At 47.6% G+C, this 24,236-nt stretch overlaps 1 protein-coding gene across 1 annotated transcript; it reads right to left on the bottom strand.

Moving 5' to 3' along the window:
* Positions 1 to 1,584: 1,584 nt before the first annotated feature.
* On the bottom strand, positions 1,585 to 17,182 carry LOC309374194 (lymphocyte antigen 6E-like). Its single transcript, XM_081919084.1, has 3 exons — positions 16,871 to 17,182; positions 4,298 to 4,417; positions 1,585 to 2,896 (listed from the first exon to the last, which is right to left on the bottom strand). Exons 1-3 carry the CDS (start codon positions 16,920 to 16,922, stop codon positions 2,688 to 2,690), a joined length of 381 nt encoding a protein of 126 aa, XP_081775210.1. The 5' UTR covers positions 16,923 to 17,182; the 3' UTR covers positions 1,585 to 2,687.
* Positions 17,183 to 24,236: the final 7,054 nt, after the last annotated feature.

Genomic DNA, 24,236 nt, shown 5'->3' with positions numbered 1-24,236 from the left:
TTAAAAACCACATAATATCAATTCCTTTGCCAGTTTCCTTCATTCCACCGCCAATTTGCTTCCTTGGCCAAGGACTTGGAAACTACTTAGTCCTTGCCATAATCCCTCAAGCGGGAGGTCACGTACTCATAGGTGTCAATCGCTGGGCAAAGGCACTCCTCCGGACTTGCCCAGGTGGCAGACTATGCAAACCAAAGTTCTGTTGTCCCTTTGTATAGTGGTACCTCAGCTTAAGTACTTAATTCGTTCTGGAGGTCCGTTCTTAACCTGAAACTGTTCTTAACCTGAACCACCACTTTAGCTAATGGGGCCTCCTGCTGCCACTGCGCTGCCGGAGCACAATTTCTGTTCTCATTCTGAAGCAAAGTTCTTAACCTGAAGCACTATTTCTGGGTTAGCGGAGTCTGTAACCTGAAGCGTCTGTAACCTGAGGTACCACTGTAGTAGGTGCTTTGAATGTACTTCCCAATACATATCCTGTATCCGCCTGTAGCCCCAACACATTCCTCCTATGTTAATCATGCATAAGGTAAAGGGACCCCTGACCATTAGGTCCAGTCACCGATGACTCTGGGGTTGCGGCGCTCATCTCGCTTTATTGGCCGAGGGAGCTGGTGTACAGCTTCCGGGTCATGTGGCTAGCATGACTAAGCCGCTTCTGGCGAAACAGAGCAGCGCACGGAAACGCCGTTTACCTTCCCGCCGGAGAGGTACCTATTTATCTACTTGCACTTTGACGTGCTTTCAAACTGCTAGGTGGGCAGGAGCAGGGACCCTGCAATGGGAGCTCACCCTGTCATGGGGATTTGAACCGCCAACCTTCTGATCAGCAAGCCCAAGAGGCTCTGTGGTTCAACCCACAGCGCTACCCGCGTCCCCTGTATAATCATGTATAACCCTCTCCTTTTCTGATGTAGCAATGATGTAGTGATGATGCTTAATGAACTGTATGCTGGATTCCTTCCTTTATTCCGCAAGGACCCGACGAGCTGGGTGACTGAGCAGCCTCGCACCTAGATTCTTCCGTAACAGTGTAGAATATAAAATTCCTTGAATAACAGGATTCTCCCTTGGGCCAAGTGTGTCTGCGTGTCCTCAGGTCACTGTGGAGAAAAGCAGCTTTTCCTAAGCAGCCAAACCTGGTCCACATTGAAAGCTGCAGGAACTTACTTCTGAGTAAACCTATTTAGGATTGCCCTGCAAACATTCTTGGTGTGATACAAAGCAAAATTAACGATGCAGGGTTTTTTTAAAAAAAGAAAAGAAAAATCTGGGAATTAGAGATGCTTTGATTTTTTTATTTCAGGTTGCCTACACTTTGCCCAAGAGGGAGTTATATTTATTTATTTCACAATCTCTTTATTTCCCACCAAGCTGTGCATATGTAAACAGAGCTTCAAGAGGGCAGAACTGTTCAGGGAAGATACTCACCCTTCCCAAGCCAACCCCAAAAATCCTTCCTGGAGTCTGTGTGATGTCCATATTAGCAGTTTTTCTCAGGATATGTTCCAGCGAAAAGGTTTCCTTGCACTTCTCCCAACCCTCCCCACCCCCCCCAAAAAAACATACAATGTTCCTGCCATCTATATGTGTATGTTAACGTATTTATTAGATTTTTAGACCACTTTTCACTAACTGTCCCCCAAGCTGTTTCCAACAGTAAAAATACAGATTAATAATTATGTGGCGTATCATCCTTGCAAGCTTGGCATGCGACGTCTGTTTACTCTGGAGTAAACCAACCTGCAGGTAAAGCCCACAAGCTGCTTTACTCGCTGCCCAGGTTTCTAGCGAGAGGCTGAGGTGCCTTTTTCCCTCGCAAGTGGGCCTACTCGTGAGTAGGAAGCACAAACCGACCCACCCATGTTCCTCATTGAGCTGAAGCTCATCTTTCCAGCTTGAGGAGACCAGAGGGGGCTTACTCATGAGTAATCCTTGCCCTGTCCATTATGTGCACGGGCTGTAGATGTGGCGCCAGTGGAATGAATGCTCCTTGACTCAGAAAGTGCTCCAAGTCGGTGTGGACAGAGACAGGGCCGTCTTAAGCATATCCGGTGCTGTGGTGCAAAGATCCCTCCGGTGCTGGGGCCCTTGCAACTCCAAAACAAGGGAGGGGGTGGTGGAAAATGTCCTCTGCCTCTCCCACTGTCCCGATCCCCGGCATGGTGGCAGTGATCATGCAGGAAAACGGTGCTGGCAGACATACTCTCCGGCGTCAGTGCGCCTGAGAAGGCTACGCGCCATTTTTGCCAGGAAGCAGGAGGAGGAGGACGACCAGGATCAGGGCCGTCTTCAGCAGATGCAGAGGCTTGGGAGGGAAGCTGCCCGCCTGCCCGCCATATAGTTGGTGGGGCGCAGCTGGCGGGCATGCAGGGGAGGCCATAGCTGTCAACTTTTCACTTTTCTTGCGAGGAATCCTATTCAGAATAAGGGGATTTCCCTTTTTAAAAAGGGAAACATTGGCAGGTACGGGAGGGAGTCTGCCGGCAAAGCTGCGCAGCTCCCCGACTCTCAAGGGCGCCCTTGAGAGGCCAGCGCCCTCGCGCAACGCACCACTAACACCAATGGGAAAGACGGCTCTGGGCAGAGAATGAAGTTAACAGGCATGCGTTATAAAGCACAGTTTTGCACGTGGGGGGAAAGGTTGGGTTTCTCCCTGGAGGAGAAGTCCTTCCCGCCTTCTGCATCTACAACCTGGCTCCAAAGATGTACAGCAGACTGGCCAAGGTGCCTGCAACCAAGATCAGGGAGCTGCTTTTCACGCCGACAGCCCCGCTTAAGTTGCACAGCTCGGATTCGCAGCATTTGATGGAAAAGGCCATGACGCCAAGGTCGATCCCTCCTTGGGGGCACATGGGAGAGCAGTATTTGCTGATGGACTGCTTCTTGTTGTCACCTGGAAGGAAGGAAAGAAATAGGTCCAGTTATTTTTATATATATATATAAAAGATGGCCCAAGGAGACAGTTCAAACAGTCAGAATATTTAAAACCTCCTTCATAGTGTGGCAGCATTCATCCTAAATGACCTCGGTCCTGTATACCTGAAGGAGCGTCTCCACCTCCATCATTCAGCCCGGACACTGAGGTCCAGCTCCAAGGGCCTTCTGGCAGTTCCCTCACTGTGAGAAGTAAAGTTACAAGGAACCAGGCAGAGGGCCTTCTCGGTAGTGGCACCTGCCCTGTGGAACACCCTCCCTTCAGATGTGAAGGAAATAAGCAGCTACCTTATCTTCAAAAGACATCTGAAGGCAGCCCTGTTTAGGGAAGTTTTTAATATTTAATGCTGTATTGTTTTTAATACTCGATTGGGAGCCGCCCAGAGAGGCTGGGGAAACTCAGCCAGATGGGTGGGTTATAAATAATAAATTATTATTATTATTATTATTATTATTATTATTATTATTATTACCCAGCAGTTTATTTCCCTGAGTGTCACAGAAAAGTATAAGGAGAGTCTACTGGATCAGGCCAGTGGCCAATCTAGTCCAGACTCCTATTCTCACAGTGGCTACCCAGATGCCCCCATGGGAAAACGGCAAGCAGGATTCGAACACAAGAGCTCTCTCCCCTCCTGTAGTTCCCAGCAGCTGGAATTCAGAGGAGCACAGCCAATATTACTGAAGGTAAAAGGACCCCTGACTGGCAGACGACTCTGGGGTTGCGGCGCTCATCTCGCTTTAAGGACAAAGGAGCCTGCTGATACCACCCTGTAATGCACAGATGTGCTATTTTATGCCCTAAACAAGGTTAATTGCTTGCACGCACACACACACACACCTCTAAGGAAGGAGGGGCCTCACCCTTAGGGAGTCAAACGGCTGTCAAACAGCTCTTACTCCTCAAAGAAATTTTTATTGAGGTTTATATAGCAAATGGCAAAGATTTAACTGGATGATTTAATTTGAAGATTGAAGATTGCTTGCTTGCTCACGCACACACACACACACACACACACACACACTCTAACTTCTTCTTCATCATCATCATCATCATACCCCACCCATCTGGCTTGATGTCCCCAGCCACTCTGGGCGGCTCCAATTTCCAATTTCCAAAAACTCATAGAAATGATAAAATTCTTCAAAATGAAAGTAAAATATATCAGGAATTTGCAAGAGAGAACAAAATCGAATCTGCATAAAACTGGCCAGTACTGCACCCCTCCGAGGTCTGTGCCCTAGGCAACTCACTCAGATAGGCCAGGTAAAAGTAATCAAGAGTTTGCCGCCTTTGGGACATTTCAGTTTAGAGAAAAGGCAAGAATGGAAGAAGTTGACGAAGCTACGCGGCACTCACCGACGCCTCCACCGAAATACTTGGTGACGCAGTACTTGTCCGAGTCGCCGCAGGTCTTTGGCTTCAGGCAGTTCCAATTGTTTTCCTCGTTCTCACAGTGGAAGCAGGTCAGCGATGCCACTGTGAATGGAACACAAAACACGTTCCTTAGGTACAGACCGCAAAGCAGGGGCAGGAATCATAGAAGCTTGGAGTTGGAAGGGGCCACTGAGGGTCATCTAGTCCAGCCCCCATAATTATAATAATAGTAATAATAGTAATAATAATTTATTTATATTCTGCCCTCCCAGGCCAAAGCCGGGCTCAGAGCGGCTAACAACAGTAAAAGTAACACCGTTTACATAAAATCACAACCTATGAATTGAAATACATTCAAAATCAATTCATTCTAAAATCAATTCAGAATCAAATTAATGGCAACCATTGGGCTAGAGTTCTGTGAGGATTACCGAAGGAGGGGGTCAGGCTGTGCCTTGGCCAAAGGCCTGGTGAAACAGCTCTGTCTTGCAGACCCTGTGGAAAGATGTCAAGTCCCGCAGGGCCCTAGTCTCTTGTGACAGAGCGTTCCACCAGATTGGGGCCACAGCCGAAAAAGCCCTGGCTCTGGTTGAGGCCAGCCTAACCTCCCTGTGGCCCGGGATCTCCAAGATGTTTTTGTTTGAAGAAGGTCCTCCGTGGAACATACCAGGAGAGGTGGTCCCATAAGTACGAGAGTCCTAGGCCATATAGGGCTTTAAAGGTCAAAACCAGCACCTTGAACCTGATCCTGTACTCCACCGGAAGCCAGTGCAGCTGGTAGAGCACTGGATGAGTGTGATCCCGCAGCGAGGATCCCGTAAGGAGTCTCGCTGCGGCTTTCTGCACCCGCTGGAGTTTCTGGGTCAGTCTCAAGGGCGGCCCCACGTAGAGTGAGTTACAATAATCCAGTCTGGAGCTGACTGTCGTGTGGATCACAGTGGCTAGGTCAGGGCGAGAGAGGTAAGGAGCCAACTGCTTAGCTTGGCAGAGATGGCCACCCAACCTCTGCTTAAAAACCACCAAGGAAGGAGAGTCTACCATCTTCGAAGGTCGTGCATTCTGCAGTCTAGCAGCTCTTGCTGTCAAAAGCTCTTCTCAATGTTGATTGTAAGGAAGAAAATAAGGTGAGACACAGGCAAGCAAGCTAAGGCGTTGTTGTTGTTTAGTCATTTAGTCGTGTCCGACTCTTCGTGACCCCCCGGACCAGAGCACGCCAGGCCCTCCTGTCTTCCACTGCCTCCCGCAGTTTGGTCAAACTCATGCTGGTAGCTTCGAGAACACTATCCAACCATCTCATCCTCTGCCGTCCCCTTCTCCTGGTGCCCTCCATCTTTCCCAACATCAGGGTCTTTTCCAGGGAGTCTTCTCTTTTCATGAGGTGGCCAAAGTATTGGAGCCTCAGCTTCAGGATCTGTCCTTCCACTGAGCACTCGGGGCTGATTTCCTTCAGAATGGATCAGTTTGATCTTCTTGCAGTCCATGGGACTCTCAAGAGTCTCCTCCAGCACCATAATCCAAAAGCATCCATTCGTCGGTGATCAGCCTTCTTTATGGTCCATCTCTCACTTCCATACATCACTACTGGGGAAACCATAGCTTTAACATATATAGAGGGAAACATATATAGAGGGAAACACACTGGGAAAATTCTAATAAAAACTACTTCCCAATGAATTCATCCCTTTGTTGTTGTTTAGTCGTGTCCGACTCTTCATGACCCCATGGACCAGAGCACGCCAGGCACTCCTGTCTTACTCATCCCTTATGGGAGCTAAATTGAGGTGGGGATGGTGCAACCAAACGCTCACAAAATCCTCAGGCTTATTGAAACTGAGGCCCATTTTTGGCCCTTCTTTTCTTTCTTTCTTTCTTTCTTTCTTTCTTTCTTTCTTTCTTTCTTTCTTTCTTTCTTTCTCGGTTTTCACATATTACATTACAATACAAATGTACCAAAGCTAACACCATTTCCTCCCCTCCCCACATACATTTACATTTACATTTCCTCAATCCATCATATTATTCTTTTCTCCTTCCTCCCACTCCCCTCGATTTCCTCCACATTATACAATTTACAATAATCTTTGCATTCGTCTTCTCAAATCGTCTATACATTCTTATTCTCTTTCCTTACTAATTTTTCTTCCATCACATTTTAATCTAGGCATATTAGCATATCTCTTTTTGAGCAATATTTTGCCATATATTCATCAAAACATTTCCACTCCTTTTTTAATTTTTGATTCGACTGATTTCTTATTATAGCAGTTAATTTTGCCAAAATTACATATTCATTTAGTTTCCAGATGTAATCTATATTCCTTCTTTTCTTTTGAATGAAACATACTGGTCCTCATGACTTCATAGCGCTGGTGGTTGGGCATTGCCCACATGCGATGCCTACAAATCCCTAAACTTTTTAACACCTCGTCATTGCTAAATTGGGACATATAAATACTGCTTGATATGCACTCCTATGCATGTCCAATAATAAATGGGAGGATAATTATACTGTCCTACATTACAGGGTTCTGGTAAGGAATGATTACTGTCATTATGCGTGCCCGAACGCTCAGAAAGCGTTGTATAAACCTTGAGGTGTCCTTTATTATACCAGCAAGCTGTAACTGCAGACCCTATTTTCCAGGGACAGTCCCGGATTTACAGAAGCCGCCCCGGTTTCTGACTTGATCCTGGAATGTCCCACATTTCCCCTATTTTCATCAGAGAAAAGTTGGAGGGTATGGTAGGACGTCCCTGTTTTCACCTTAAAAATGTTGGAGAGGACGCCTCTATTTTCATTGGAGAAATGTTGGAGGCTATGTGACCTCAGAGCCAAGGAGATAAGTAACTATACAACTTTTAGAAGAATCTGAAGGCAACCCTGTATAAGGAAGTTTTAAAATGCTTAAAAGGTAAAGGGACCCCTGATCATTAAGTCCAGTTGTAGATGACTCTGGGGCTGCGGCACTCATCTCGCTTTATTGGCCAAGGGAGCCGGCATACAGCTTCCAGGTCATGTGGCTAGCATGACTAAGCCACTTCTGGCGAACCAGAGCAGCGCATGGAAACGCCATTTACCTTCCTGCCGGAGCGGTCTCTATTTATCTACTTGCACTTTGACGTGCTTTTGAACTGCTAGGTTGGCAGGAGCAGGGACTGAGCAATGGGAGCTCACCCCGTCGTGGGGATTCGAACCACCGACCTTCTGATCAGCAAGTCCTAGGCTTTGTGGTTTAACCCACAGTGCCACCCATGTCGCACAAAATGCTTCATGTTGTGTGTGTGTGTGTGTGTGTGTGTGTGTGTGTGTGTGTTGGAAGCCACACCCCACCCCAGACAGATGGTATTATTAATTTGTAACTGAACGATGGACCCTTAAGTAGAACCTTATTTCATCACAGTCCATCTCTCTCTCTCTTTCTCCACCACCCCAGTAAACACATATGATGCATGATACCACATGCAAAGAGAAGGTTGACAGCAAGTTGCCCTCAAAGCAACTCCTTTCAGATGGCTCAAGGAACCGAGCCAATCCTCAAGCTGTGTGTAGAGTTAGCTGTAATACTGCTATTCTAACTGCAGGTGGCAGTGTGTCCAACCTAGAAAGTGAATCACGCTGCTGTTCTAGAATGTCATTTGGCAATAATGCTCTTCAACGATTACGAAACCGCTTTGGCCTGGCGTCCTCTCTGAAATAACCTGACACGCTGCCAAGGCTACTAGCCAATCTGGCTGGGAGAAAATGCTTCCCTGATTCCCAGTATGCTGATCACTGTTTGTTCATTGTTGTCTTTTCAAGGATCCTGCTCACATCAACCACAGAAATAATACATATACTAATACAACATTTTATTTTTTTAAAAAAAAAAAACCAGCCAAAATATATTTTACATTAAAATATACCAAAAAATAATAAAAGTGCTACATTTTAATGTAAAATAATGTAATGTACATTTTAATGTCAAGTATATTCCTTATGGTAAATGTTGCATTTTTTTGGGTTGCGGACTGCTGAAACCCGGAAGTACCGAAATGGGTTACTTCCGGGTTTCGGTGGTCACGCATGTGCAGAAGTGCTAAATCGTGCTATGCACAGAAGCGCTGAATCGCAACCCGAATGTGTGCAGATGCGCAGACACGGGTTGCAAACATTGCGGGTTGTGAATGCGCATCTCGCACAGATCACGTTTGCAACCCGAGCATCCACTGTATACTGTATAAACATTTTAACACACACACACAGTATATACATTCGCCATAAGGATGGGCCTCCGGAACTGTTAAGTTGTGGGTGAACATATCAGACGACACAGCGATTCTTCAAACAGCTCCTAGAGTCATAGAATAGAATCACAGAATCATAGAGTTGGAAGAGACCACAAGGGCCATCGAGTCCAACCCCCTGCCAAGCAGGAAACACCATCAGAGCACTCCTGACATATGGTTGTCAAGCCTCTGCTTAAAGACCTCCAAAGGAGACTCCACCACACTCCTTGGCAGCAAATTCCACTGTCAAACAGCTCTTACTGTCAGGAAGTTCTTCCTAATGTTTAGGTGGAATCTTCTTTCTTGTAGTTTGGATCCATTGCTCTGTGTCCGCTTCTCTGGAGCAGCAGAAAACAACCTCTCTCCCTCCTCTATGTGACATCCTTTTATATATTTGAACATGGCTATCATATCACCCCTTAACCTCTTCTTCTCCAGGCTAAACATGCCCAGCTCCCTTAGCCATTCCTCATAGGGCATCGTTTCCAGGCCTTTGACCATTTTGGTTGCCCTCCTCTGGACATGTTTATTCCTGTTTATTCACAGGCCAGAACAGAACTGAACTGAAGGGTTCAGTCAGCCTGCTTATATAGAGCTCCAGTACAACATAACTGTAACCACTTTCTAAAACTATCCAATCACTGAATGTCACTTTCGATCCCTTTTGCATAACTATCTACAGTATCCCCCTGCTGGCCCAGGCTGAGAACTTCAGTACATAACAGGAACGGAATGTGGTCATGAGTAGAGGAGATTCTATTATTCTTTAAGTACAAATTTCTTTCTGGTGGAAATCTAGTTATTAGGACTTCCTGGTAAGGTAACAGTCAAGTAGTTCATTTAGCTAATTTAGTTCACTCTTTTTTCCTCTAACAATGCCCCGTCTATTTCACTTGAGGGCTCTTCACAGGGCAATTCACACAGAATGTCCCTCATTGAAAAGCATGGCAGACAACAAAATGATTTGGACTCCTTGGCAGGTTTTGAATAAACATCCACAATTTTTCAGTTAAAAACATGATAGATAAGACAATGATATGTACAATTTTATAACATGCAGAGCACAATATGTGCAAAGAAACCAGAGAGGGAAGTTCTTGGGGTGGGGGGGGGGGAAATGTAAATGGTTATATTGATTGATAATTTGTTTCTTAAATTGCTCAATAAAAATATATTTTTTAAAAAAAGAGAAAAGCATGGCAGTCGAGAGCATGTGATGCAATATGCAACCACGGTACAAGTTGTTTGAGCTCTGATGGTCATTCCGCAACTACAAGTCATCATTGGATGTCGGCACCATCAGGTGGGAATTGTGCAAGGGTGTGGATGCAACGTGATTAGGACAAAACCCACAGGGATGCGAAACAAATCTATTCATTAAGGCAAACCAAGTTTTGAAATGTGGTGCGTGAACTTTCGAATCACACACATCCTTTCCAAGGCTGAATGTTTCAACAAGTTAAAAGAGGTCGGGCGCCATGCTCTCTGAGGAATGGTCTTGTGTAACTCAGAAGTTTACATGCCACACTGACAGATTCTCACAGGGGATTAGATTAGATTTGCTGTAACTCTGCATAAAGCGAAGGAGCATCATTTGTTTCTGAAAGCTCAGGGAGGGAAAGAAAACACTGTCCTTTGGTTTGTGCTTTGTAAGAATACCTATGCCTCCTTGTCGTTTTTGAGAGTTATAATAACATGAGAAAGAGCTGCAGGATCAGACCAATGGACCAGCTAGTCTAGGGGTACCAGATTTTTTCCAATGAATCCGGGGACACTTTAAATAAACAAACAATACATGTTCGGGACATTGATGCTGCAGCGATGGTGGTGGCAGAGGGGCGGCCGCCGCCTTGACCTCAACTGCCATGTTAGGATGGGATTGCGGGTGGCGCTGTGGGTTAAACAACTGTGCTGCTTGGGCTTGCAGATCAGAAGGTCTGTGGTTCGAATCCCTGCGACGGGGTGAGCTCCCGTTGCTCGGTCCCTGCTCCTGCCCACCTAGCAGTTCGAAAGCATATCAAAGTGCAAGTAGATAAATAGGTACCGCTCCGGCGGGAAGGTAAACGGCATTTCCGTGCGCTGCTCTCGTTCGCCAGAAGTGGCTTAGTCATGCTGGCCACATGACCTGGAAAAACTGTCTGCAGAAGCGGACAAACGGCCGCCCCCTCAGCGAGATAAGCGCCGCAACCCCAGAGTCGTTCGCGACTGGACTTAATTGTCAGGCGTCCCTTTACATTTATATATAGGGTGCCTACATACTGCACGGACTGGTTGCATGCCAACATGTGCAAATGGCTTTAGATACCTATTAAGTCCATAAATGAGGGAAGCGGGTGGTGCGGTAGTCTAAACCACTGAGCCTATGGCTTGCTGATCGGAAGGTCAGTGCTTCGAATCCCTGCAACGGGTGAGCTCCCGTTGCTCAGTCCCAGCTCCTGCCAACCTAGCAGTTCAAAAGCATGTCAAAGTGCAAGTAGATAAATAGGTACCGCTCCGGCGGGAAGGTAAAAGGTGTTTCCATGCGCTGCTCTGGCTTGCCAAAAGTGGCTTAGTCATGCTGGCCACATGACCCGGAAGCTGTACGCCAGCTCCCTTGGCCAGTAAAGCGAGATGAGCGCCACAACCCCAGAGTCGTCTGCAAGTGGACCTAACGGTCAGGGGTCCCTTTACCTTAAGACCATAGATTCCCATATAGCATATATTCAACACAAAAAACAGTGACAATTTGTTGTTGACAAAGGACAGCTGGACATCTAAAGGGCCCCATTACCTTCAGTAGCTGAGGGCCTCATCAAACCTCAATCTGGCCCTATTCAGAAGCATCACTGCCTCCAACTGGCAGGGCATAGGCATCCTGGCTAGTAGCCATCAGTAGCCCTCTCCCCATCCATGGATTTGTCCAAAGCCATCCAAATCGGCGGCCATGACTGCTTCCTGTGGCAGTGAGTTCCACAGTTTAACTCGCTCTCTGCTCTCACATCAGTCCTGTTTTGTTTTGTTATTACCAAAGGACAGTGAAAACTATTCAGCGCTTCCAAGCCCTGTTTGTCTAGGCAGCTGCTCTTCTTACAAAGCACATTAGCACAAGAAGCTGCCTCAGTTTCCATCAGACCACGGGAACATCTCTGGCCCATCCAGTTTGCCCTGACTTGCCACGGCGCTGTGCCAGCCTTGCTACATACAAAGGGTGTTACAAGGTACTTAAACAGGCCCTTGTATAGATGCAAATTCAGGCTTTCAGGAGTTCACATCAGAAAACTATTAGACTGTTTTTCTTTAAAGCCTTCATGAAAATTCATCAGCATTTTAAGTGCAAATTTCTCCGAATGTGGATATTTGTGTATGCAGCTTTGCACCCGCTGGAGTTTGTGGGACTGTTTCAAGGGCAGCCCCGCATAGAGCGAATTACAGTAGTCAAGCCTGGAGTTGACCGTCGCATGAATCACTGTGGCCAGATCGGGGCAGGAAAGGTAAGGGACCAACTGCTTTATCTGGCCAACGCGCCTGGCCAATATCGAACACTGCTTTCCCCAGGAGAAAAGTACCCTATAAACTAAGAAATCTCCTCTGACCTCCCAAGGAAGTGTAAAGCTATACAACACTGCTGTTAGCAGGGTCCCCCTTGGGTAGGCCTCACTTTCCTAGACCGGCTCCCGAACCAACTCTTTCCCCAACGTCGTTCATCGAAGACAGCCAAAACAAGAGCGATGTCTTTGCTCAATCAGCAAGCCTGCTCTGGGCAGGAGGGTTCTGTGAGCAGATGTTTTTGCAAGAAGCACACCTCAGACGGCGATTGCGGGATTTAATGAGCACCTGTTTGGAGCTTGGTGCTGTGGAGATGTCAAAACAACAACAACTGGTGTGCATGAGAACAGAGTGGGAGAGAGAGAGAGAGAGAGAGAGAGAGAGAGAGAGAGAGAGAGAGAGAGAGAGAGGGGGGTTTGGTGATAAGAAGCAGCAAGGAGGAGTTAAAGGGCATGCGGGGCATAGCATATGCCACCTGAAACTCTCAAGCAGGGAGGGCATTCTCGATAGCGGCACCCACCTTGTGGAACACCCTCCCATCAGATGCCAAGGAGAGAAGTACCTATACAACCTTCAGAAGACATCTGAAGACAACCCTGTACGGGGAAGTTTTTAATGTTTGATGTTTTACTATGTTTTCGTATAGGTTGGAAGCTGCCCAGAGTGACTGGGGAAACCCAGTCAGATGGCTAAAGGTAAAGGGACCCCTGACCATTAGGTCCAGGCGTGGCCGACTCTGGGGTTGCAGAGCTCATCTCGCTTTATTGGCCGAGGGAGCCGGCGTACAGCTTCCGGGTCATGTGGCCAGCATGACTAAGCCGCTTCTGGCAAACCAGAGCAGCGCGCGGAAACGCTGTTTACCTTCCCGCTGGAGCGGTACCTATTTATCTACTTGCACTTCGTGTCTGCAGACAGTTTTCCGGGTTGTGTGGCCAGCATGACTAAACCGTTACTGGCACACAGAGGACAATGACAGGTTCCAGAGCACATGGAAACACCGTTAATTTCCCGCCACAGCGGTACCTATTTATCTACTTGCACCAGCATGCCTTGGAACTGCTAGGTTGGCAGGAGCTGGGACTGAGCAATGGGAGCTCACCTCGTCGTGCGGATTCGAACCACCGACCTTCCGATCAGCAAGCCCAAGAGGCTCAGTGGTTTAGACCACAGCGCCACCCACATCCCTATCTGGACAGAGACAGCCTAATTCCTGTCATCTATGCTCTGGTAACCTGCAGGTTAGAATCATAGAATCACAGAGTTGGAAGAGACCAGAAGGGCCATTGAGTCCAACCCCCTGCCAAGCAGGAAACACCATCAGAGCACTCCTGACATATGGTTGTCAAGCCTCTGCTTAAAGACCTCCAAAGAAGGAGACTCCACCACACTCCTTGGCAGCAAATTCCACTGTCAAACAGCTCTTACTGTCAGGAAGTTCTTCCTAATGTTTAGGTGGAATCTTCTTTCTTGTAGTTTGGATCCATTGCTCCGTGTCCGCTTCTCTGGAGCAGCAGAAAACAACCTTTCTCCCTCCTCTATGGGACATCCTTTTATATATTTGAACATGGCTATCATATCACCCCTTAACCTCCTCTTCTCCAGGCTAAACATGCCCAGCTCCCTTAGCCGTTCCTCATAGGGCATCGTTTCCAGGCCTTTGACCATTTTGGTTGCCCTCCTCTGGACACGCTCCAGTTTGTCAGTGTCCTTGGATTACTGCAATGTGTTATACATGGGGCTGCCTCTGAAGACGGTTCAACTGAGGCAGAATTTGGCAGTCAGGTTGCTCACAGAAGAAAGATGGTTTGAACATATAATACCGATCCTGGTCTGGCTGCACTGGCTGCCCATTAGTTTCCGGGCCCAATTCAAAGTGCTGGTTTTGACCTATAAAGCCTTAAATGGCTCAGGACGGCAATCCCTCAAGGAATGCCTCTTTCCATATGAACCTACCCAAACCCTAAGATCATCCTCCAAGACCCTTCTTCGTGTGCCTCCTTCAGAAGAGGGTGGCAAAAAGAGTACTGGTCTTTTCTGTGGTGGCTGCTCATTTGTGGAATGATCTCCCCGTGGAAGCTCACCTGGTGCCTTCCTTGCATATGTTTAGACGCCAGGCGAAAATATTCCTCTTTGACCAGGCCTTAGGCTTATTAAACAAGCTGGAATCAATTTCACACATTGCCCCACCTGAACTCAGTGTGGCAATTTTGGAACCCCCTGCCTATTGATATCAGGCAAACTCCAATGTTTTCTTTTCGGCTGAAGACATTTGCATTGAGACCAGCCTACCGAGATGTTTAGAAAGTTTGCACTCTGTTTTAATTTGTTTCAATCTATTCCATTGTGGTTTAAACTTCCTCTATGCTTTAAATTATGGTTGCTGGTTTTTTTAGTGATAACTTCATAGAGGTCTATCTGAGGCTTTTTCCTATGATCAAGCTGCAGATAGATTTTATGAATTTTTTTTAATGTGCAATCTATGTTATACGGCTTGGCTGAGATTCTTTCGCCGCCAGCTGTTTAGCGGAGGATCTGTGGTCCCGAAAAGTACATGGAAAAGGAAGGGAATGATGTTTCTGTGCGCTCAGTCGAGGACTTTGCATTCTCCCTGCGCCCCCAACCCACCCAAGCCAAGCCAACCATCCTTGCCAAGCCCTGAAGCCACAAGCGATGAGCTCATTGCAAGCCAGGAAAAATACTGCCGGCATAATGGCAGAGAAAACCCCCTCCCCATCGCTGCTGATGTCTCAGCTGACCTCATAACTCCTAACTGAAAACAGGCGCCTCTTAGTCATCTCGCCTCTTCCTCGGACAACAAAGGACAATCCAGGGTGTGGCTTTATTGTCTTCCAGAGGCTTGAGCTGCCTACAGCCATAGCTGAGCCCTTTGTTTGAGCTTATCCTGTTCCCAATGACAGGGCTGGGGCCCCTTTTGCAACCCGGAGCCCACATTCGCCTCTGGAAAACCTTTTGAAGGCTGCATGCTGGCGTTGGGCAGGGCCAGGGGCAAAATGCATGCCAATTTTCCCTCTGGTTCATCCTTCCGGTTTCGACACACGCCCCCTCTCTTATCTGGACAATCAGGAGGCGTTGTGGACATTCAAGGACACTGTGTAGCCCGAGAGAGAGAGAGAGAGAGAGAGAGAGAGAGAGAGAGAGACTTTCAAGGAGGTGGGAGGGGTGAAGAAGGGGTGTGTGGACCTCTGTGGGGTGCTATCAGAGCTGCTTTTTAGAGTGAAGGGGGCACAGGGGTGTTGTGTCCTGAACCCTACCCCACAAGGTTGTTGTGGTGATTAAATGAGGAGCGGCGGGTGGCAGAGAACCATGAACACCACCTCAAGCTTCCTGGAGAAATTAATATCAGCCTGGATAGCTCAGTTGCCTAGTGCGTGATACTGATAACGCCAAGGTTGCAGGTTCGATTCCTCGCATGGGACAGCCTGTTCCTGAATTGCAGGAGGGTTCCCTTAATGATTCTATGATTTCAGTGAAAATAGTGAGATATAAACGCATCCGTGATCTTCGAGCACATCAATTTAACGAATGAGATCATAGTAACGAATAAGCAACACTAAACGAAACGGCAGCCTCTCCGCCTGTTTTCATCTAGAAGTGGCTAGGAAAATGATGAAGGGCAATGGCCAAACAGCTGTATAAGATCCCAGGTTGGAGACCTCTAGGTGGGGCTTGAGATGAAATCCAAGTGAGAGGCTCCCATACGGAGCTAGAGGGACAAAGGTTCCCAGGCTCAGTGCAAGGCAGCTTCCCAAGCTCCTATCTGGGAAGGGCCATACCCTTTTGCTCTGAATGGAATCACAGAATTGTTGGAAGGGACACCTGGGGATCATTTAGTCCAACCCCATGCAGATGGTCCCTGGTTCAATTGGCGCTGCTCGTCAGTTGAGACCACGCTGGGCATAATGGTATGACTTGGCATAAGGTATCTTCCTACATAGTCCTACATATCAGCTCGGTAGGTAGAGCATACTCCTCAGGGTTGTGGGTTCGAGTCTCACATTGGGCAAAAAGATTCCTGCATTGCAGGGGGTTGCACTAGATAATCCTTGTGGTCCCTTTCCAGCTCTACAATTCTTCGTCTATGAGTCAATAGCTACCAGCCCTGTTTTAATTAACTGGAAGCTGCTCAGAGTGGATGGAGCAACAGTCAGATGGACTGCAAATGAATCCCATGAGGACTAGAATCTTGTCTGTTTAGTGGACAAAGTGCCAGAGTGTATCTGCTTTGCATGCAGAAGGTCTCAAGTTCAGTTTCTGGCATCTCCGGGTTATTTATTTATTTCATAAAACTTGCACACTGCTTGACTGTAGGGAAAAGCCTCAAGGTGGTTCAGGGGGGAAAAAATAGGCAAAGCAATTAAACCATCCCAGGAAAAAAAATTACAGCAGTGATTCCAAACATGCCGAAAGTTAAAACTGCAACAGACGAAAGTTAAAACTGCAACAGACGAAAACAAATTAAAACTCATACCAGCTTCCTAAACATCTTCTGGCGTGGCTTGTCTCAAAAAGAATGTCTTTGGCAGGCGATGAAAAGAATATAGGCGGAAAGAAAACGGGAGACACCTGCCTGATATCTATAGGCAGGGAGTTCCAAAGTTGCCGCCACTCTAAAACGGCTGAGCTCTTCCAGATGCGGTATGGGTCTTGTACGGCCCCCACCTGAGGCCCTGGGCTGCTGCTGCTGCCAGCCAGTGCAGACCGTACTGAGCTAGGCGAAGCTACAAAAGGAGAAAGAAGTCTTACCTCTCTCCACGCAGAGCAGAACTGCCAGCAGCGCGGCGAAGGAAGCCTTCATGCTTGGTGATGGTGCGCTTTGCGGTCCCGGCGGGCAGGTGAGCAGAAAGGGCTTCTCTCCGGGTCAGAGGAACGGCGCTAGGAGCTGCCTGCTCGCGTCGAGGGTGCTGTATAAGGGCTCGGTGGCAGGGGAGGGGTCAGGGAGGTGTGGGTTTGAGGAGGAGGTTTCTGCAGCCACTCACCACTCTCCGGGATCCCGGATCAACCACAGGGAGGAGGAGGGCGCAAAAGCTCTCCAAAGGGACATTCCAAGCGGCTGCGCTTTGCTCCAGTTCTTTCGCAGACGATGAAAAGAATGCAGATGAGGGAGAAAACAGTAGGACATTCAGCCAATGGGGGAAGGAACAAAGGAGACGGGGAGAGGCGCACACTCTTTCCAGCTCTGGTCCTCATTTTGTCTGTATTCAGGGCTGGAGAGAGAGAGACAGCGCATTCGCTCCAGGATTTCAAAAGGTGGTGTGTGGCTAATAGCCAGTTCCAGATTTACATACAAGCTAAACAAGCAATGAGAAACCTAGACAGCATCTTAAAAAGCAGAGACATCACCTTGCCGACAAAGGTCCGTATAGTTAAAGCCATGGTTTTCCCAGTAGTGATGTATGGAAGTGAGAGCTGGACCATAAAGAAGGCTGATCGCTGAAGAATTGATGCTTTTGAATTCTGGTGCTGGAGGAGACTCTTGAGAGTCCCATGGACTGCAAGAAGATCAAACCTATCCATCCTTAAGGAAATCAGCCCTGAGTGCTCACTGGAGCTGAGGCTCCAAGACTTTGGCCACCTCATGAGAAGAGAAGACTCCCGGGAAAAGACCCTAATGTTGGGAAAGATGGAGGGCGCAAGGAGAAGGGGACGACAGAGGATGCGATGGTTGGACAGTGTTCTCAAAGCTACTAGCATGAGTTTGACCAAACTGCGGGAGGCAGTGGAAGACAGGAGGGCCTGGCATGCTCTGGTCCATGGCGTCACGAAGAGTTGGACACAACTAAATGACTAAACAACAACAAAAACAAGCTACAGTGGTCCCTCTGGTTACGAACTTTAATTCCGGAGGTCAGTCCTTAACCTGAAACCATTCTTATAGGGCCTCCCACTGCTGCTGCTGTCATGCAATTTCCGTTCTCATCCTGGGGCAAAGTTCTTAACCAGAGGTACTATCTCTGGGTTAGCAGAGTCTGTAACCCGAAGTGTTTGTAATCCGAGGTACCACTGTACAGTCATACCTCAGGTTACAGGTGCTTCGGGTTGTGCACCGCGCCAAACCTGAAAGTACCGGAACAGAAGCACCAAATTGCAACCCATGTGTGCCCAGACGCGGCGCTGCAGGTTGCGGGTGCTGTGGGTTGCAAACGTGCTTCCAGCACTGATCACATTCGCAACCCGAGTGTCCGCTGTATAGCTTAGGGCCCTACTCTGTTGGGGGGCCCCCAAAAAAATTAAAGGGAGAAAACCCCTGGATGTACATTTCCAAAATACAGTGGTGCCTCGCTAGACGAAATTAATCCATTCCGCGATTCTCTTCGTCTAGCAGTTTTTTCGTCTTGCGAAGCAAGCCCATTGACACCTTAGCGGATTAGTGCTAGAGCTGTCAAGCGGCTTCCAGCGATCAGCTGTTAAGCGGCTTATCAGTGGAACAGCTGATAAGCGGCTTAGCGGCTTAGGAAAAGGGCGAAAAAAGCAAAAAAAACCCGCCGGGGGACGCAAGATTTTTTCATCTTGTGAAGCAACCCCATAGGGAAATTCGTTTTGCGAAGCGCCTCCAAAACGGAAAAACCCTTTCGTCTAGCGGGTTTTCGTCCGCCTGTTAGCCTGCTCCCTAAAATATCACTGGTTTGCTCATTATGAGTCTAAAGGAACTTTTGTTATTGCCAAATGCCAATGTGTTTGCATTATTAAGTTTGTTATGAATAAAAAAACATTTTAAGTTAGAGCTTAACCATTGCAACCTCCAAGTGCAAGTGTTCATAATCCGTGGTCCTCTAGCTTTGCTCAGGTGAAAAGAGGACAAAGTCCCTACCAGAGAGGAATGGCAAACCAAGCTGTTAAGACTACTCCGAAATGGCAAAACTGACTGGAAAGCTCAGGAACCAAGATGACGAAAACTTCAATAAAGAATAGAAAAAAATATTATTTATTTAAGAGACCACTGTAAGCAGATGAAAACATTAGCAGGTTTTTAATAACACTTGTAAGGAACGCGGGTGGCGCTGTGGGTTAAACCACAGAGCCTAGGACTTGCCGATCAGAAGGTCAGCGGTTCGAATCCCCACGACGGGGTCAGCTCCCGTTGCTCGGTCCCTGCTCCTGCCAACCTAGCAGTTTGAAAGCATGTCAAAATGCAAGTAGATCAATAGGTACCACTCTGGTGGGAAGGTAAACGGCGTTTCCGTGCACTGCTCTGGTTTCGCCAGAAGCGGCTTAGTCATGCTGGTCACATGACCTGGAAGCTGTACACCAGCTCCCTCAGCCAATAAAGCGAGATGAGCACTGCGACCCCAGAGTCGGCCACAACCGGACCTAATGGTCAGGGGTCCCTTTACCCTTTAATAACACTTGTAATGTAGCATTTATCATGGACAATATGGAGAAAGATAAAACACAGATTGTGGAATAATATGCAGTTGAAAAGGTTGACAAAAGGACCCATAGAGGGGATGTTGGGAAGTGTCAGGGAACTGCCATCGGAGCCAGAGGCGGAGGGAAGGCTCCAGAGGGATGCCGGAGAGGGTCCCAGTAGGGAGAGAGGCAGGCCATCAGCTGGGGAAGAAAATCAGCATAACACCAGGGGTGAAGGGGGGCAGATGGGGGAATCGGAGAGGAGGCTCCAGGTTGCCGGAGACCAGTGGGGAGAGCACGGGTCCTCCGCTTCCCACACCCTCCCTGCGCAGAAGACTTCCGCGCAGGGAGAGTAGGAGGAGACTTGGCGTCAAAGAACTTCTTTGCTGGAAGAAGTTCAAGAAACGCCCACTGACGGATTCTGCCAGCGACTGAGACAGCCACGGGTGAGAGGCTGTCCAGACAGAAAGGGTTCAACCAGGCAACCTAGCCAGGAGTGGCGGCAACTTACGCACGAGCAACCCCTAGAAGCATTACAGGAAGTCTGGAGATTCAGAGAAATCTCTAAATATGGATATGTATTTGGTATTGTTATAATTTTACACTTGTAAAATCAAATAATATTTTTTTAAAACCTTCCAAGTTGGTTTTAAAGCCATCTCATGGGGAAGTGAGTTCCATAGTTAAATGATGCCCTTTTCTCTGTCCTGAATCTTCCCACATTCGGTTTTCTTGGATGTCCACAAGTTCTGGAACCACCGGAAAAGGCCACACAACCTTCCAAGAAATCTAGCAAAGGGCTTGGTTAGCTACACAACCTCAGAAAGGAAGTTTCAAGAAGGAGGGTTGTGACGTCGCTGAAACTCTTTTAATTATTACTTGTTCTGAAAAGCAAGTTTGCTTCCCTCGTAATGCTAAGGACATAAGGCGAGTGCGCAGGATCCAGTCAACGGCTCATCTAATCTGGCCTCCTCTTCTCACAGTGGCCAACTGGATGCGTCCATGGAAAACCCACAAGCAGATCCGAGCAGCGGATCAGTCTCCCCTCCCGTGGTTTCCAACATCTGGCATTCTTAATCATGGCTGCCTCCAGCTGTGGAATGCTTCAAAGCAAACCTAAGCTGCAGGAAATAATAATATTAGGCTGCATGCACATCAGTGCATAACCCACAAGTTCAAAAAAACTAAGAAGCATGCAGAACACACCCAAGACTTCCGAAAGGTTTAGAGAGACCTTAATCCCTCAGAGGAAGGGCTGGATTTAGGTTTGATGAGGCCCTAAGCTCCTGAAGGTAATGGGGCCCTTTCTATGTCCAGCTGTCCTTTGTCAACAACAAATTGCCGGTGGTTTTTTTGTGCTGAATATATGCCATATGGGAATTTATGGACCTAATAGGTATCTAAAGCCATTTGCCCATGTTGCCATGCAACCACTCCATGCAGAATGTAGGCACCCTATATAAGAAATGAGCAAACCCGTGATACTTTAGGGAGCAGGCTAGCAGGTGGGGCCCATGACTTACATCATAGGAGCCTACACAACACAAAACACTGCTGCTGTATGTAGATTTTGCAGTCATACCTCGGGTTACAGATGCTTCCGGTGGCGTTTTTTTTGGGTTGTGGACTGCCGATACCCGGAAGTACTGGAACGGGTTACTTCTGGGTTTCGGCAGTCGCGCATGTGCAGAAGTGCCGAATCGCAACCTGCGCATGCACAGATGCGCCACTGTGGGTTGCAGACGCTGCAGGTTGCGGACGTGCATCCCGCAAAGATCACATTCGCAACCCGAGCATCCACTGTATTTTATTTGTTTTTTATCTTATATTTTGGAAATGTATATCCAGTTTTTCCCCCTTTGCTTTTTTGGGGGGTTCCCAAGAGAGTGGGGCCCTAAGCTACAGCTTGTTTAGCTTATACATAAATCCAGCACTGCTTAGAGGGTCTGCCTGCAGATGTACAATGGAACTTTATTTATATGTCAATCAGCCTGCAGGGGAGTCTATTGATTATTTTGCCTCTTTTTATGAATGAGAGACACTGATTTATCAATGAAACATGCGCTGAAGCAGCACAGGGGGCCTGAAAGCAATATGGTGGCTGTGTTTTAAACCCTGGTTGACCTCGAAGACCCTCTCCAGTCACGTAGGCAGGAATTCCTCCCTGGGTCAAGTATCAGAAAAACTGGTCTGACAGGTGTATGTCAAAAGCAAATAGAGCACCTTTGTGTGTGAATGTACCACACAGACTGGGAAGATTCATAAACAGGGATCTTGGTTGACAGGCGGGAATTCACGTCCTCAAATTTCTCTGGGTAACTCCTTCTTCCGACATTTTGGGGATGCTTATGTTATGCTTTTTAGGGACGCGGGTGGCGCTGTGGGTAAAACCTCAGCGCCTAGGACTTGCCAATCGCATGGTCGGCGGTTCGAATCCCCGCGGCGGGGTGAGCTCCCGTCGTTCGGTCCCAGCTCCTGCCCACCTAGCAGTTCAAAAGCACCCTTAAGTGCAAGTATATAAATAGGTACCGCTTTATAGCGGGAAGGTAAGCGGCGTTCCGTGTGCTGCTCTGCTGCCGGTTCGCCGGAGCAGCTTCGTCACGCTGGCCACATGACCCGGAGGTGTCTGCGGACAGCGCTGGCTCCCAGCCTCTAGAGTGAGATGAGCGCACATCCCTACAGTCTGTCAAGACTGGCCCGTATGGGCAGGGGTACCTTTACCTATGTTATGCTTTGGGATGATCTTTCTGTCAAAGGAGACGGATTTCCTGAGGTTTTAAAATATGTTACACACCTTTGTTCAGGGCTGCTCCTCACTTGCTTGCAAGGTGAGGTGGGGCACTGTGTTGCAACAGATCCAATAAAATGCCTTGCGTCCTGTTAAGGGACGCAGGTGGCGCTGTGGGTTAAACCACAGAGCCTAGGACTTGATGATCAGAAGGTTGGTGGTTTGAATCCCCGCAACGGGGTGAGCTCCTGTTGCTCGGTCCCTGCTCCTGCCAACCTAGCAGTTGGAAAGCACATCAAAGTGCAAGTAGATAAATAGGTAGCGCTCCGGCGGGAAGGTAAACGGCATTTCCATGCGCTGCTCTGGTTCGCCAGAAGCGGCTTAGTCATGCTGGCCACATGACCCAAAAGCTGTACACCAGCTCCCTCGGTCAATAAAGCAAGATGAGCGCCGCAACCCCAGAGTCGGCCACGACTGGACCTAATGGTCAGGGGTCCCTTTACCTTTACCTCCTGTTACCAGGTTGTATCTCTGACCAGTAGCGGACCTCAAGGGGCAAACTCTCCTGGGGGGGGACACTTCTCATATCAAAAGTCTTCTGGCATCACACAGCAAGAAGATAGAAACATCCGTAGATCTAAACTACGTTTTACAGTGGTACCTCGGGTTACATATGCTTCAGGTTACAGACGCTTCAGGTTACAGACTCCGCTAACCCAGAAATAGTACCTCGGGTTAAGAACTTTGCTTCAGGATGAGAACAGAAATCATGCTCCGGCGGTGTGGCGGCAGCTGGAGGCCCCATTAGCTAAAGTAGTGCTTCAGGTTAAGAACAGTTTCAGGTTGAGAACGGACCTCCAGAACGAATTAAGTACGTAACCAGAGGTACCACTGTATTCACAATATATACAGTCATACCTCATGTTACATTTGCTTCAGGTTGAATGTTTTAAGGTTGTGGCCTGCGGCAACCCAGAAGTACCAGAAAGGGTTACTTCTGGGTTTCACCGCTCACGCATGCTCAGACGCTCAAATTGACGTCACATGCATGCCCGGAAGCGGTGAAACGCAACACGCACAGACACGTGTTACGTTCTACTCAGGATGCGAACAGGGCTCCGGAACGGATCCCGTTTGCACCAGAGGTACCACTGTATATATAGAGAATCCATAATCACGTCTGTTTTCTCCAAACTCTGGCAGAAACAGAAAGCATACAGGAAAAGCGAAAGTGCAGTCCAATAACACTCTAAAATTGAAGAGATAAGACAGTCTTCCGTTCCCACACTCTTCTCATGCATCACATGTGATTTACACTAACCACACCAGCCAGCATCGGCTACATAAAATCCTAACACTTTGACGGGGAGCTGGGTTGCAAAAGCCAAGCCCAATTTTCTTACAACAGCATCAAACCCCCTTGGAACTCCTTTCGCAGCTTGGACTGCAAAATTGTGACCCTTTAAACGGCTTGAAAATCCCCATCCGTTTTTAACCAAAATTCCATTGAGCTCACAAAGTTTTTATTTATTTAATATTTTATTAGAAGGATTTCATCTTTAAAAAAGATAGCGTGACAAAAGGAAAAAGAAATGGAAAAAGTGTGAGAGAATGAAAAAGAGAGAAAAAATTACATTTACATATATTAATATACAGATGCGTATAATCTTATTATCCTAATACGCATATGGTTGTCAATAACCTAATATTATAACCTAATAATATAACCTAATATATTCTGTGTAAACTTATTCCATTGTGATTACCCAAAGAAAGTCAGGGCCTATAAGCAGCTCATTCATAGGTTGCAAATATTCAAAACAAAATAAAAAAATTCCTTCCAGTAGCACCTTAAATACCAACTAAGTTAGTTCTTGGTATGAGCTTTCGTGTGCATGCACACTTCTTCAGATACACTGAAACAGAAGTCACCAGACCCTTCTATATAGTGAGAAGGTGGGGAGGGGTATTACTCAGAAGGGTGGTGGGAATGGGTGATTGGCAGATAGCTGTGATGAGCCTGTTGACGACTCT

Source organism: Podarcis melisellensis, assembly GCF_964234715.1.
Source record: "Podarcis melisellensis genome assembly, chromosome: 7".
Taxonomy (NCBI): Eukaryota; Metazoa; Chordata; class Lepidosauria; order Squamata; family Lacertidae; genus Podarcis; species Podarcis melisellensis.
The sequence above is the reverse complement of the archived record's forward strand: the minus strand, read 5'-3'. Positions and strand labels throughout refer to the sequence as shown.